The sequence below is a fragment of the Rhinichthys klamathensis genome, unplaced genomic scaffold (genome assembly GCF_029890125.1).
Source record: "Rhinichthys klamathensis goyatoka isolate OS25496 unplaced genomic scaffold, OSU_Roscu_1.1 h1tg000547l_1, whole genome shotgun sequence".
Taxonomy (NCBI): Eukaryota; Metazoa; Chordata; class Actinopteri; order Cypriniformes; family Leuciscidae; genus Rhinichthys; species Rhinichthys klamathensis.
In genome coordinates, this window is record NW_026607018.1 from 13,098 (window position 1) to 29,201 (window position 16,104).

Consider the following 16,104-nt stretch of genomic DNA (forward strand, 5'->3'; position numbering starts at 1 on the left):
GTAGTGTTTTGTTTAAAATATATTGCCAAAAAAAGCTTACGTTTAGCTAACCACGGATCTAATAAGATATTAAGATACAGTTTAATAGCTGTTTATGCAACTGGCCCCAGGTTGTGGTGTAGGCAGGGGTGCGGGCGGCCAGGGATTTTGGGCCCCATGAAAAAATAGGTACTACTGCACCCGTTCAATTAATAAAATCAATCTCTGGGGCCCCTAAAAGTGTGTGGGCCCTTAGAATCGTCCTAACCCCCCGCCCCCCCCCCCCCCCCCCCCCCTTAGCGGCGTCCCTCTTTAATGACTTATAAGAGACATTTTCTATTGTTAGTAACAGCTACCTCAAAATGAGCATTTACTGGACTAAAGGAACTCGGAATTACATACATTTAAATGTATGCTCATTTTGAGGTAGCTGTTAAAATGATTTATGCATTTGGCAGATGCGTATCCAAAGCAACTCATTGCAAGGTATACATTTTTTTTTTATCAGTTCATAATATACATTCCCCGGGAATCGAACCTTGCTCTCTGTTTGAGCTACGGAATGGGTTTACAGGAGGGTTTACTCAATTATTCATACATAATTATTTATATTAAAAAATCGTGTTAAAATGTGTGTATCGAACATGACTGAATAAAACTGGGCTGTTTTTTTACTCTGCTGTTTTTTACTCTACTCTTACTATAGTGTGAGCTTAAACTATATCATTCTACATGGGCCACAAAACCTATTGCTACCTATGCCACCTTCAAGCTCAAGCTCCTCATTAGTGACCCTACAACGCCCTCTTACGTTTCAAATCCGCTGTCACAACAAGAAAAAGCCGTATTCGTTTTATGTGAATGGTTAAGAGAATGTCTCTTCCTGGCTTCCGTAGTTCCGTCGTTTTTTTCTATCATTCCGGTTGAGATCGAGTGCCGCCCATGCGGAGGAGGAGGTCACATCCCATAACAAACTCTTACCCTGGTCGGAAACTCACCTGTCAGAGTCCCTCATGCTGCTGGTTCGGCGTTCGGCAGTAGGTTTCGGCGGTGTGGCTCGATGGGGACTCCGCTGTCTGTGCTCCGGAGACGCAGCGGGCCGGTACCGGGACACTGTGTTGCTGCCCCGCACTGAGTTCCCCATGAAAGTGAACGGGCCAAACCTTCTGGAGCGAGAGATCCAGATCCAGCAGGTAAGAGTGATCGGATCCAGGACCTGCCACATGCTGTTAAAACTGAGCGGTTCTGTTTTGTTACGTTCCCAAATCACACTGAATGATTAAGATGACAGTATCTGTTGCACTTCTATAAAGCCACAACTCTCTGGTTTGTCTTGTGTTGGTGTTTGAACTTTGTTGTGTTGTTCTACAGAAATGTGGTTTTGACCAGCTGTACACATGGCAGAGAGAGAGAAAAGCTAAGAAGGTGTACTGCCTTCATGATGGACCACCGTACGCCAACGGGGACCCGCATGTTGGGCACGCTCTCAATAAGGTAAGTTACTGTCAGTTCATAGTCACACAAGTAGATGTTCCTGAATCCTTCACTTGTCCTTCAAAGACATCATACAATAATATCCCTGAACCTATATGAATGGAGATACACTCTCATGACCTTCATAATATGCCATCAGCGTCTTTGTTTTGATCTCTCCTGCAGATCCTCAAAGACATCCGGAACCGTTTCGAGGTGCTGAAAGGCAGGCTGGTGCACTATGTGCCCGGCTGGGACTGCCATGGCCTGCCCATTGAGCTCAAAGCACTGGGAGACCTGGGAACCAGTGGGCTGACTCCTCTACAGATCAGACAGAAAGGTCAGGAAGTCACTAATGAATGTTCTGGTGAAAAAGTCATTTGTTTTATTATTAAAAGCTTATGTGCTATTCTGCTTAATCAAAAACTGTCTCTCCGTTCAGCTCGGGAGTTTGCAGAGAGGGCCATCTCTCGGCAGCGTGCTGCATTCCAGCGCTGGGGCGTGATGGCTGACTGGGACAATTGTTATTACACTTTTGATGGGAAATATGAAGCGGCCCAGCTGAAAGTCTTCCTGGAGATGCACAACAAGGTGAGAGAAGCTCTTTCTGTACAACACAGCTTGACATGCCCCCATGAATTTAAGTTTAGTTAAATTCAAGATTAAGAGTTAAGTGCAAGATGTTTAAAATATTTTTTAAAGAAGTCTGGCTGCATTTACTCGATAAAAAAACAATATTGTGAAATATTTATACAATTTAAAACTACATTTATAAAGTTTTCTATTTTAAAACTAAAGTAGTATTTTCTTTTCTTATTGTAACATATAAATCCTTGTGAAAAGTTTTTTGTTCAAGAAATACTTGATTGGGACTTGATTTTATCCATTGGGTATTGATTGGATCGTTGGATGGTTGTGGTTTGCTTTTCCTGAGATCTCATGAGAGTGACAAGTTGTCTCGCCCTCACGCCAGTAAACACGTCATCAGAGAAGAGAATAGATGTCGCTGCAAGAGGGAGAAGTTATTTCGATTAAAGATTATGTGGACATATGAATATAAAAATAATAATAATGTGCAGTGTGCACGGATAAATCCTTTATAATAAATACTGCAATTATGGGTGGGCGATGTGATCAAAATCTTATATGACGATATGAGTCATTTTATTTCACGATAACGATATCACAACAATATAGATATCATTGCTAGCTTTAAATAAGGTTTTTATGTTATACTATGTTTTATAATACTAACCTAACTAAGTAAAAAAAAAACTCACAAGCTTACTGAAGACAAGTAAACAGTCAGTGATAAAATAAGAACGAAGAAACTAATTGCAAGCAATAGGCTAAAACATCATTAGAAACAAATGAAATGGACCTACCTGAAAAACTTCAAGCATTAAATAAGAAATACTACATAGTGTATAAAGTAATTCAATGTACAAAAAACACTGCATAGTCTTCACTGTGTAAATTAAATATAAATGTATTCTTATTAAAGTTACAAAAGTGATTCTGTCAGGAGCAGTGAGTTATTTTCCGTCTTTTGGTGTGGCTGATTAACATTAGTGACAGGTTTATTAGGCTGCTGTCACTTTAAGACCGAATGCACTGATCTAACATACTGCTAAACTCAACTGTTTACATTCACTTAAGACGTAAATGACAGTGGATACTTGCAAAGCCAGGCATTTTGAGACATAAGTGTGTGTATTTGACCTGTTCAAGCCCAATAAGGCAGCAAAAATAACTGCTATAATCAGTTCTCACGGGATCTATTAGTAGCGGCTTCATGGACAGCAGCACACATATACCGAAATGAGTTCTCTTTCGCTGCTTATTGTGCTTCCACAGTGTAAAATCACTTGTTTTTAAATGGCAATGCTTAAAAACGCATACAAAATGATAAGCTTTCATGACTGCACAGCAACGTCACATGCAATACAGTATTTCAAAACAAAAAAAATCGCAAATTTTTATTTAATGCTAACATTAACTTTTGATCAAACGTCGAATGATAAAAAGTTCATCCTTGCTGGCTGAAAGTATTAATTTCTTTAATATATATACATTTTACTGACCCCAAACCTATTTGTGTACTTACCCTCATGTCATTGAAAAGATTCTCACTTTCCCTTTCTCTTCCTATCTTTGTGTACAGGGTTTAATTTATCAGGACTATAAGCCTGTTTTCTGGTCACCATCATCCAGGTAGTAGAAGCTCAGTGTTTGCAGCCTTACATAAAGACATTTAATAAAGCTTAACAGAAAGCCTTGGTTTTGAGGTTTTATATGTTAATGTCAGTATATGGTATATTTTTCTGCTGTATCTGCCTCTGTAAAGGACTGCGCTTGCAGAAGCTGAGCTGGAGTATGATCCAGAACACGTGAGCCGTGCTCTGTACATCACTTTCCCCCTGCTCACCCTGCCAGCCAAACTCGCTTTGATAGCAGGTGTGTGTATATCATGTCTATATCTGTGCCATGTGCTTTATACAGGTCAGGTCACATACACAGAGTTAAAGTTACATTGCTATTTCTGATGTCAGTATCTTCGTCTGTGATTTAGAAAGTTGGGGTCGTGTGTCTGTTCTGATATGGACGACCCAGCCATGGACTATTCCAGCCAATCAGGCAGTGTGTTACATGCCCAAAGTACAGTAAGTCACACACCTATGAATCTGTGGGATGAACATGATAGGATTTCATGGAAACGTTCATGATCACATGCTTTTCCTCTTCTCAGGTACTCTGTAGTGAAGCGAGCTGATAATGAGCAGGTACTCCTAGTGGCAACAGAGCGCATGAACAACCTCGCCTCTATACTGGGGACAAATCTGGAGAGTTTGGCTACGTTCGCAGGTAGATCCTAGTCTGGGTTTCCCCATACTGCCTTCCCGCAGCGCGATTTTATTCACGCTGAAAGGCGGTATGGATACCATGGACCAAATTTTCGCCTCATTTAGGGAACCAATCACAGAACGGGGAGGGAGCAGCAAGACGATGACGCGTCTATGCGACACACCGAAGCAGTTTGTTTATACCTATGGATCAAACATGGCAGTAGACGCAAAGTTACCTTTCGATGCAGCCTTACGGCCGTTTCACACATAGGTTTCACACCGCAAGCGTGAGCGGCACTTGAGCAGCGCGTCAGCGTAACATCGTCACTGCAGCTGCAGACGCGCGAGAGTATTCACACTGGAAGCGTTTGTACAGTGTCACAGCAGCGGCTCCAAAGCTACATATCGTTAGCCTCATAGCATAATTGCTTAAGTCATTTTGTGTTTTTTCTTGTTTTCCAAAGACATTGAAATATGACTTCGGCATTATATATAAGCGAGCAATTCTTTACAAAGACAACTATACATTTGTTTTTAGAAGTTGGTCATTTTATAACATTGATAGTCTTGAAAGTTTGTAATGGGGAGGTGTACAACATTCGCATATAAGTTAAATGTAATACAACAAAACAACCCAGAAAATGGCTCCAATCTATTAGTTTCAGTCATACTTTCGATGTTTACAAGACCGCAACTCCGCGGATAAAAAACAAAACACAAATAAACCACACACTCAGGTTTGATTTGGGTTGTGCTAGCCTGTAGCTGTCTGTGTGTTAACGATACATAAACTAACGTTTATATATATTTTCTGGCTAGTTTACTTTAGTTTTTTTAAATTTATATAATGCACAACTTTCACCCAAACTGAATAATTAAAAACAAGTTTTTACCGGGTAAATCTTCTATAAATATTTTAGAGTCTTTATTTTCTTTTATTTGCCTAGTCAAGTTCTTGTTAAAAGTTTTTGTGGCAATTTTTGTGTGAAATCACTTTTATTTTTGTCCATCAAAAGTGTGCTTTCACTTTAATTTAGCGTGAGCAATGCAGCAAAAAACAGATTCGAAACCCCCGCTTCACTGCTGCTCACGCGCCGCTCCTGCTCGACGCTCACGCGCTGCTCCCGGTGTGAATGCACTCATTGCTTAACATGCACGCCGAAAAAAATACGCGCTGCTCACGCATGCGGTGTGAAACGGCTGTTAGATACACGCCATCGTGTAGGCTACACATAAATCTCTGACCCATCGGCCATCGTCGTCTCCCTCGTCTAATTTCTGTCGCTCTACATACGTCATCTGGTATAATCGAAACGATTGGCTATGAGCTACGTACAGGCGCATTTGATAGACACTTTCTTAGCACCCAATAAACGGCTCTGGGCATTCGTAAACCACGCCTCAAATACGAGAAAATGAACATGTGGTTCCCAGACCCAAGTCTCAACAAGAATTGGGTCTGGCGTTAGCCAGGCTAGGTAGAACCACTGTTATTGGCCAAAATGATGCCTTCTGAACTGGCCTAAGCATTTATCTGCCTCTCTTTCACTCATCTCTAGGGTCAGATCTTGAAGGTGGAGTTTGTCAGCATCCCACAATTCCTTCAAAAGAAGTGCCTTTGTTGCCGGCTAATCATGTGACCTTGACTAAGGGAACTGGATTGGTCCACACTGCTCCTGCTCATGGCATGGAGGACTATAGTGTTGCAACACACTTTAATCTGCCAGTAGTATGTCACCCACACCTGTACAATATATGCTGGAATAGTAAGAATCTTGGGTTGTTTTTGATTTTAAACTTGCTGTCTCTCTCTCTTTCTAGGAGTGCATGGTGGATGAAGAGGGCAGGTTTACAGAACTTGCTGGGGCTGAACTGCAGAATAAATCTGTAATGACTGAAGGCAATTCCATAGGTGAGAGAGAAAGATGGAGGAAAGAGAGAATATATATGCATATGATAAAAGAAAATGCATGTTAGTAACCAATGTTGTGTGTGGACAGTAATCTCAATGTTGCAGGCAGCGGGTGCAGTTGTGAAGGAGGAGGACTGTGTCCACAATTACCCGTATGACTGGAGGACCAAACAGCCAGTCATTACCAGAGCCAGTAAACAGTGGTTTATCAACACAGGCAGCCTCAAAGACAAAGCTAAGGTGAGCCAATATACTCTGCAGCATCAGCTGGATGAAACCCATCAAAATGCGTCTGGGTCATATTTAGACCCCAAATTTAGCAGAATAATGCAGAAAAAAAACCCCTCATTCTCATTACTGTAATGTGAAAAAAAATCAAGAATGTCATAATTGACATTAAATGACCTTAATGAGTCATAATTCACCCCCAAATATTTATTTTTATATTTGTTTCAAGTAAATTATGCATGTTTTTAGGACTTTTTTTTTGTCTTTTTACACAGTGAGATTTTTTTATTTCTTCTTATTATTATTATTATTTGCATAGCTAGTAAATTCTCATTGCCATGATGTAGAAAATATTCTCATTACTGTAATGTGGGAAAAAATAGGAGGGCTGACATTTTCTGCATGCAAGTGAAGCTCTTAGAAATTATATAAAAATTGTCATGGAAATAATGTGACAATGCAAAAAATTTCATGATCCTCCTAAAATAGTATTAATTGGGATAAGTGCGTTAAAAGTAACTTTTTATTTGTGAGTGAGAGAAATGAGCGTATATTTTAGTGTGTGTGTTTGTAAAATATGCACACACAGCTGGTCAAGTTACTTAACGCGTGTTCTTTTTCTTGAAATGGACATGTTTTTGTGAGTGCACATTCTGCATTTATTAGATTTTTTATTTAGTTACTTTTGTTAGAAGTATAAGACATTAAACAGACTTCCTAGTAAGTTTCCAGTTATGTTTTCTGCAGAAAATAAACTGTGAGTGTGTTTGCATAGGACGCCCTGCAGAAGGTGCGTGTGATACCCGAATCGTCTAGGTCCAGTTTGTTGGCGATGTTGGACAGAAGAACATACTGGTGTATATCTCGGCAGAGGAGCTGGGGCGTCCCCATCCCAGTGTTCTACCATAAAGAGACCGGAGAGCCACTCTTAAACAAGTATATACTTACACTGTCATAGACATACTCAAGAAATGCATATAAACTACAAGTTTAAAAATACCCTCTTTCTTTCTCAGACATTCAGTTACACACATCGCTAAAGTTTTCTCTGAGAAGGGAAGTGACAGCTGGTGGGCGGAGCCAGTGGAGACATTTCTGACTCCAGAGGTTCTTCAGAAGGTACTTTTCCCCTACATTTTCATTCAAACGTTTGGGGTCGGAAGGATTTTTTTTTTTTTTGTGTGTGTGTGTGTGTGTGTGTGTGTTGTTTTTAAAAAAGAAGTCTCTAATGCTCACAAAGTCTGGATTTATTTTATCAAAAATACTGTAAAACGGTAATATTGTAAAATATTACAATTTAAAATAACTACTTTCTATTTTAAAATGTCATTCAATTATTCCTGTGATGGCAAAGAGGAATTTTCAGCAGCCATACTCCAGTTTTCAGTGTCACATGGCCCTTCAGAAATCATTCTAATATGCTGATTTGCAACACAAGAAACATTTCTTATTATTATCAATGATAAAAACTGTGATACATTTGTTTTTTCATGGAAACTGTGATAGGCCTTTTTTTTTAGCATTCTTCAAAAAAACATTTTAAAATGTCTTTACTATTACTTTTGATCAATTTAATGTGTCATTTCAAATTATTATTATTATTATTATTATTTAAATCTTACTGACACCAAACGTTTGAACTAGTGTATGTTTATGCCACAAATACTCTTTAGTGCAAAATGAAATGTAAAGTAGTGAAATAAAATTTAGTATAAGTTAGTGCTGCCGCGATTAGTCGACTTAGTCGACGTAATCGACCATGCAAATTAGTCGACGCCAATTTTTTTAGTCGACGTGTCGTTTTACTATTGACCGCATATTTATTTTTGGTCTCCCGTCTCAAACGGCTCACTGTAATTCACCTCCACACACCAGTCTGTGCGCTGTGCGCGCCCTGCTGGTTAATCTGCCATCCTCTTCCTTCCCCCTCCCCCGCCTTCACTGCTTTGATATGAAAAGTTGCGGAGGCAGGTGACGGTGCTTTCACACTGGGCTCGTTTGCTGCGGTCCGAGCCCGCGCGCGATTGTTCCCGGCGCTCCCGCAGCGTTGGTCTGGTTTCACACTCAACTTAATTCTACCGAACCCTGGTGTGTTTGCGTGCATCTTACGCAATCGCAAACGTACATGATAGAAAACAGAACGCGGGTCAATATATATATATATATATATATATATATATATATATATATATATATAAATTAATTCTGTGCTATTATGCGCAGCTGAGTGAACAACACAGGTGCGTGTGTCGCATAAGCCGTCTGCTGCTTGCAAATTGACTCTTTTGAGGAGACACTTTTCCAAATGTGTTGCCCTGATTCCACGGGCTAAGCGCGAATACACTGCAGGCTCACTCTCGCTCGTATCCAAGGTAAATCAGCAACACTATCATCCCTCACAAGTGTTTTATTTAACTAAATACATAATCAGCTAAAACGTGCACCCGAGTCCGTGTTGCTTTCACATTCACATTCACGCGAACCGCGGCACGGGCCCGGCATGCACGCAAGTGTAAACGAGAGCTGCATATCTGCGTGCCTGCCTGCTTCAGCGCGATTTATTATAAGGCAGAGCTAAGCGTAGTAGGCTAGTCCAGACTCTTTCAATTCAATTCCAATTTATTTGTATAGCGCTTTTCACAATACATATTGTTTCAAAGCAGCTTTACCTAAAATGCATGAGTGCATCTACTTTAGCCTACAATTCACAGTGATGTTATCAGTTATGCATTTCAGAAATGTACATATAAAAATGTACAGTAAGCTAATGTATTAATTTAAGGCAGGACAAAGAGCTAATTTAAGTAATGAATACATGCATGTTTGTTAATAGAGGATTAGATTAGGACTCTGACAGCGCTCTGATAATGGTATAGCCTAATGGAAATGCAGATACTTATGCTTAGATTGTTAATACATAATGTTTTTCAACAGGTGATATTTTATATTTTGGCCCTTCAGTTCAAAATAAAATGGACACAACGAAATGACAAACAATGTTTTTTTTTTAATTAGTCGTTTAGATTAGTCCACTAATCGAAAAATTAGTCGAAAGATTAGTCGTTAGAAAATTAGTCGTTAGTGGCAGCACTAGTATAAGTTATAAATTGTTTGTGTGTTTTGTAAGAGTAAAGCAGGTGCACTATCTGATTATGTGCGGGGTGAAGATGTCCTGGATATCTGGTTTGACAGTGGTGTCTCATGGGCCGCTGTACTACAGGGTGAGTCATCAAAGTGGTCCTTATCAATACATGTATTTCTGGTTATTTAAGCAATCAATAAGTATATTGCTGATTGCTTGTCTGGGGTCCTTTGGTATGCTTTGTTGCATTGTAGTGTTATGTCACTTCTCTCTCACTCTCTTTCTTTCAGAATCAGACCCGCGTGCAGACTCGTATGTGGAAGGGAAAGATCAAATCGGCGGTTGGTTTCAGTCGTCGCTCCTCACCAGTGTAGCTGTACGAAATAAAGCCCCTTACAAGTGAGTAATAAAAATGCATTTCTATCGTCACAAAAGAGTTCAGCATTGTAATGGATATGGCATTATTAATGTATTTATTGCTGCTGTTGCAGAGGAAGTACAGAGACTTGCTCCTCCCAATACATACACAGGCACACTGTTGTGAGCATTTACTGCTTCAGCACAAATAGCATGCATTACAGGTGGAGCTGGGGAAGGTGGAGGGTTTCTGAAAGCTGCTACAGCAAACACTGACCAGTATTTGAATGTAGAGCAGCAAGCTCATTGGCTGCTGATGCAACAGAAACCAATCAGCCGCGCCATTTAGAGAACAATGTGATCGCTAGCAGATTGAGTTAAGGACAGCCTGCGCCATCTATAGTTTCATGACAGACCTTTGTATGTGTATGTGACAAATACATTTGTTAAAAAATATGTCAATCACCTTCTGTGTGTATTTCAGAGCTCTAGTGGTCCATGGATTTGCTGTGAGTGAGAGAGGAGAAAAAATGTCTAAGTCTATAGGCAACGTGGTCGACCCAGATGTTATTATTAATGGAGGGAAGGTGAGATACGATCAACCAATGCTAGAATTAAATTGTCATCCAGTCAGTGTTTTCAAACATCCATTTCTCTCTCTCAGGACTTGTCTGTCTGTCCTCCATATGGTGCTGATGTTTTGAGATGGTGGGTTGCAGAGTCGAACGTGTTTTCTGAGGTTCAGATCGGACCGAACACACTGAACGCTGCTAAAGACAGCATCAACAAGGTCTGGCACATATCAAAGCAGTTAAATTGTTGCAGTGATTTGCTGCCAGTCAATGCTAATTTTGAATTCACTTTGAGATTCTTACATATACGCTACTGTTCTAAAGTTTTAGTAAGGTCTGTAAGATTTATTTTTTAAATGAATAATTTTATTCAGCAAGGATGCGTCAAATTGATCAAAAGTTATAGTAAAGACATTTATAATGTTACAAAAGTTTTCTTTCAAAACACTGTTCTTTTTTATCTTTCTGTTTATCAAAGAATCCTGGAAAAAAAATTGTCACAGTTTACACAAAAAATATTAACCAGCACAACTGTTCAACATTGTTAATAATAAGAAATGTTTGAGCACCAAATCAGCATATTAGAATGATTTCTGAAGGATCATGTGACCGCGTTTCCACTGCCTGGCCAGGGCCGAGCCGTGCTAGTGCGTGCCAGAGCCAGTCGCGTTTCCACTGTCACTTCCGGGGCTTGATCGGGGCTTACTCGGGGCCAACGGCCAGGATTTCTGGCCCGTCGAATACCTTGGGCCAAAGCAGGCCAGCTCGGGCTAGAGGCATGGTCAAGGTAAAAGGCGGAGTTTATCGGTGTTATGGAACGTTATGACCTGAAGAAAGATGCACATTTCACTTTTTTATATCGCGCAAAATAATCGCTGCTCGAAATGGTGAATCGCCTGTACTGGTCTGTCGAAGATACCAAAGCTCTTCTGAGCATTTGGGCAGAAGAAAGGGTACAACGTCAATTTGACGGTGTGTGAAGAAACGAAGACGTTATAAAATACATCGATGCTGAACTTTCTAAGCTAAGCATTCAGTGAGCAACACTTCAAGTTCAGGAAAAAAAAAAGTTGCGGGTGCAGTATTGTACAAGGCGATTCAAACGCACAATGGACAAAGCGGAGCTCAGAAAAGGAATTTTCCAAATTCCATGATTCGACTTGATGGACGGTGTGCTGGGTCACCGTCCCTCTGTTAGTGGCGACTCGCGAGACAATCTGGACACTATTGCAGGCTGCAGCCACGGCCGGTGATACATGCTATCTTCCTAACTTAAAAAATAAATAAATTCATAATACCCGCTGAAATGGGTTGGGTTGTATGACGTTTAATCCAGAAAGGCGTGTTAGGGGCGGGGTTTTAGGGCAGCGCTGCGGGGCTACTGGCCCGGCAGTGGAAGCGCAAACCCGGTGCTTGAGGCCCGAGGCCACTGGCTCGGCTCGGCTCGCTGTTAGCCCTGGCCCGGCAGTGGAAACGCGGCTACTGAAGACTGGAGTAATAGCTACTATAACTATAACTTTAACTATATTCAAATAGGAAAGTCATTTTAAATTGTAGTGTTTCACAATATTATGGTTTTACTGTGTTTTAATCCTTTGTAAGTTTAAAATACATTTTTTCCAAAACATCTTACTGACCACAAATTTATGAACAGTAAGTATAGATCAAAGTGTTTATGAGCTAATGACCTCTCATTAACCTGCTATTCTCTGTCACCAGCTGAGGAACACACTGAAGTTTCTCTTGGGGAATCTCCAGGGTTTTGATCCTCGTTCCCAGGCTGTGGACACTAAACAAATGCACTACATAGATCAGTACATGCTACACCTGCTCAGAGACTTCAGCATGAAGGTGAGTCTAAATGTTAACAGGTTACAATGTTTGTACGGGCTGGGCTTAAACCAGCTGTGCATTGTTGTCGCTCACGTGACACGTGTTTGTGTGGGCTGTAGGTAACTGATGCCTACAATGAGTTTGACAGCGGCCGCGTCATCCGCCTGCTGCAATCCTTTATCACTAGGGAATTATCCAACTTCTATTTCAGCATCATTAAAGATCGGTAACCACTCATTCAATTATGTAACTTTCTGTTTGAAAATTAAGCTATTTTTTATGCTCCGTGGCAAAACTTCTCACTCACTGCCTCTCTCTCAGGCTTTATTGTGACCCTGAGGACTCCCTTGGTCGGAGGTCGTGTCAAACGGCTCTAGAAGAGATTCTGGATGGAGTGAGTCGCTCTATCGCTCCTGTCCTCCCTCACCTCGCTGAGGAGGTGTACCTGCACTCTCCTGGACATGATGGTACTCACCCAATTTTCGTGCAACTGATGCTGTACGGCTACAGACTGGCTACCTCACTGTAATGCTTCTCACCTCTCTCTTTGTCTGTAGAGGGGGACACTTTGTTTCGTAGTGGCTGGATTAAGACCGATTCAGTGTGGCGGAAGCCAGGACTGGAGGAAGCAGTAGAGGGCGCATGTGCTATCAGAGATTCCTTCCTGTCGTCTATTCCGGGACGTAACGCTGCTGAGTATGACCTCATCATTGCCATTGAACCCGGCCTGTTCTTTGAAATCATTGAGGTACATCATGGATTTTAAAGCCTGTTTACAACAACTCAGATGTTCGGTTTTTGCTTGCGATTTGTCCGTTTAGAGCAGAAGTGTCAAACTCGGTTCCTGAAGGGCCACTGTACTTCAGAGTTGGAGTTGAGCTCCAACCCACTTGAACGAGCTAATCAATGTCTTCAGGATTACTAGAAACTTCTTGGGAGCTGTTTTAGAGCTGGTTGGACCTCCAGGAACTGAGTTTGATACCCCTGGTTTAGACCAAATCATAACAAATGACAGACAGGCTGAATGAACATGCAAATTATTTTTCTGACAGTATGTGGCACTTGTATAGATGCAGAAATACCAGGGTAACCCCGTACACAACTTTACGATTCTGACACCCAATTTTCACAAAGAAGGAAATTGACATGTTTTCAAACAGCCATTCAGATTTCTGCATTTACCATCATGTAATAGATTTATGTAACAGCAGTGGCTCTGGGTATGTGACAAAAAGCACATCTTATTGGATGGGGAGTTTTCTTTACAGTGTAATGGAAAAGAAATTAGAACACCTGCGTAAAGAAATTCTGTCACATTGACCACATGCAAATGTTTTTCTCAGTCTGAACACAGGTATGAAAAGGGATACCGTAATAGATACTTTAAATAGATAATAATTTGTGCTTCATTTGCTTGCGACTACATTTTATAAGTTGTTTTTTCCCCCACCCTTTTCTGCCAGTCTCTTCAAGAGGAGCCCACTTCCACCTGCTCTCAGCTGACAGAGCTCATGATGGCCTCACGCACGACGCTGACAAACTCCCTCCCGCGGGATTTGCCATCGGATTCTGTCACAAGCACAGGAAACTTCCTCATCAACCTGGAAGGTGAGATGCTTTTCTTCTGATATAAATTACCCAGTGTTTCTATCATAAAAACTAACACCACATACTCATTACTACCCCTTTTTGTACCAGTTAGTTTAGACCAGTGGTTTGTCATGGAAATTCTAAATAAAACCTTACGAAAACTGATCTCAGAGTTTTCGTCCAAAACTTTCAGTGCCTTAAATCTTTAGCACTTTTAGTTCCAACCTGCGGCATATGACACCACTTCCAAGTTGCCCTTTGCAGGAACAAAGTTTTATTGACAGCCGGCTAAGAGTTTTCTCCACTGTTATTAGTTATACTAATCTGGTGATTGGTTATAATCATATGATATAAATATAAACGTTTTTTAAGTCGAAACTGATCTGATCACCTGGTATGTATATAGATAGCATTCAGAATGTACATGACGCATTCTCGTCTGCACGTTTTCTGCACATTTTAGTTTCCTTGCTGGTTTAAAATACTCTTGTACCCTTTCTTGAGTGTGCTGGTCATTACATAATTTCTTTATTGCAACATAAGCATATTCTTCCAAAGCAAAGGTAGGAACTAAGTTAAACTGATTAAAGAATTAACAAAAGTATACATCTTCTTAAAACGCCTTCTTTGCCACTCTAAGTAAACATTTCATTCTCCATTAAACATTTTCCAACACAAGTTCTGAATAAACTTCAAATGACTTTAAACTATTTATTATTTATTTTTTATTATATTTATATCTTGCCTTATCTTGGGTAGGTGCTTTGAATGTTGTGTTGGACAATGCTGTCACAGAAGTTGAGAACCACAGGTTTAGACAGAATTGGCAACATTTGGTTTTAATTTAGAAGCAGTTAAACTAAACTTGCCTTTACTTTGGAAAAATTCCTAGAAATATTACGGAACTCTAAAGTAATTGGGTATTGATCTGCTCATCTGTGTGTTCTGTAGGGGGAATGATCCGTGAAGAGAGTTCATACAGCGTAGCCGCGATGCCCACCTCTCTTTCACGCTGTCCGAGATGTCGGCGATACACTGCAGATGAGCCAGACTGCCTCTGCCCACGATGCCAAACCGTGCTGGAAAATACAAAGTAATCACCCTGACTGTTGCCATGACTACTGCCCACCCACTGGCCCTCCTCCTCCTCCTTTGTTGAAAAAGGCTGCAAGGGCTACCATGGACCAGTATGAAGCTGCTATTGTTGTGGGAGAGGGGGTACCATGTTACTCAGGGGTCGGACAGGAGACAAACTTATAAATGAATAAAGCAAAAATTTAGAAGGAAAAACCAAACAGGAAATTCTCAACTTAGAAAACGTATACAAAAACCCATTTCAGATCATGCTTACAATATTAGCTCTGACCTGGGGTCTGTGTTAAGTTGGCAAACTTAACAGTGCAGTTCTCTGCGACAGGTTTAAACCAACTTATAGTCAGTACGCTGAAAAGAGCGTTTGAATACGTTAATTTGAGCTTGTTTGCGGTGGGTGGAAGGTTTGGTTGAACACGTCTAACTGTACTTTCTGTATATTCAAGTCATGAGCGTATATTTTATTGTGACATTTTGCATTGAAGATGTACTTAACATGCAGATGCAATTTGTAAAACCATTCTTTAATTGTGACGTCGATTGAATGTGGCAGTTTTATCAAAGAGTGGGTTTACAAAATGTAGACATTCATTCTGCTATTTTCATAAATGAGGCTCAGTGCGAGGAGAGTTTGTCAATTTTAGTTTCTCTGTTTACCTGTAAATTATGCTTTATGACATGAGTTTTATTGCTAAGCCAATAAACAATGCATACAGAAAAAGATAATGTCTCTTAATGTGAATCTTCATGGGTTCACTGTCATGAACATTAAAATCTTATGTTTACAGGGATTGTAATGTTTACTTGGCCCTAAAATATCTATTTTAATAAGTTGTGTGAGAACTAATCATTTTCTAAAGCCAGCACGTTTGAGCTTAAGTGTTCCCCATATTTGATGAACTCTATGTGCATTGGTCAATGTTTAAATGGGGTTAAAAGTGATTGTATCTCTGTCTTGAATTTAACCGTTTGAATCATGTTTTTGATCCTTGAAAGTTTTGGCTGAGTGGACTTTCAATGAACAGACAAGAATTATGAAAGAATATTCAAATCTGACTTGCACTCGTTTAATTTGCTCATAAGGTAGTTTTCTTAATTTTACATTTATTCAAATACAAATTATTAACAAGTTAAGTAAAT

The 16,104-nt window shown here is 40.3% G+C and overlaps 1 protein-coding gene across 1 annotated transcript; it reads left to right on the forward strand.

The window, feature by feature from the left end:
• The first annotated feature begins 874 nt into the window (after positions 1 to 874).
• Positions 875 to 15,074, forward strand: iars2 (isoleucyl-tRNA synthetase 2, mitochondrial). The gene is made up of 23 exons (XM_056238874.1): positions 875 to 1,172; positions 1,351 to 1,473; positions 1,639 to 1,792; positions 1,895 to 2,043; positions 3,617 to 3,666; positions 3,800 to 3,909; positions 4,025 to 4,115; positions 4,202 to 4,317; positions 5,858 to 6,027; positions 6,120 to 6,210; positions 6,299 to 6,450; positions 7,214 to 7,374; positions 7,455 to 7,557; positions 9,566 to 9,659; positions 9,811 to 9,919; positions 10,362 to 10,464; positions 10,542 to 10,667; positions 12,169 to 12,300; positions 12,402 to 12,508; positions 12,604 to 12,749; positions 12,840 to 13,030; positions 13,746 to 13,890; positions 14,824 to 15,074. The coding sequence occupies exons 1-23, from the start codon at positions 993 to 995 to the stop codon at positions 14,967 to 14,969; spliced, it is 2,949 nt and encodes a 982-aa protein (XP_056094849.1). The 5' UTR covers positions 875 to 992; the 3' UTR covers positions 14,970 to 15,074.
• The last annotated feature ends 1,030 nt before the right edge of the window (positions 15,075 to 16,104 follow it).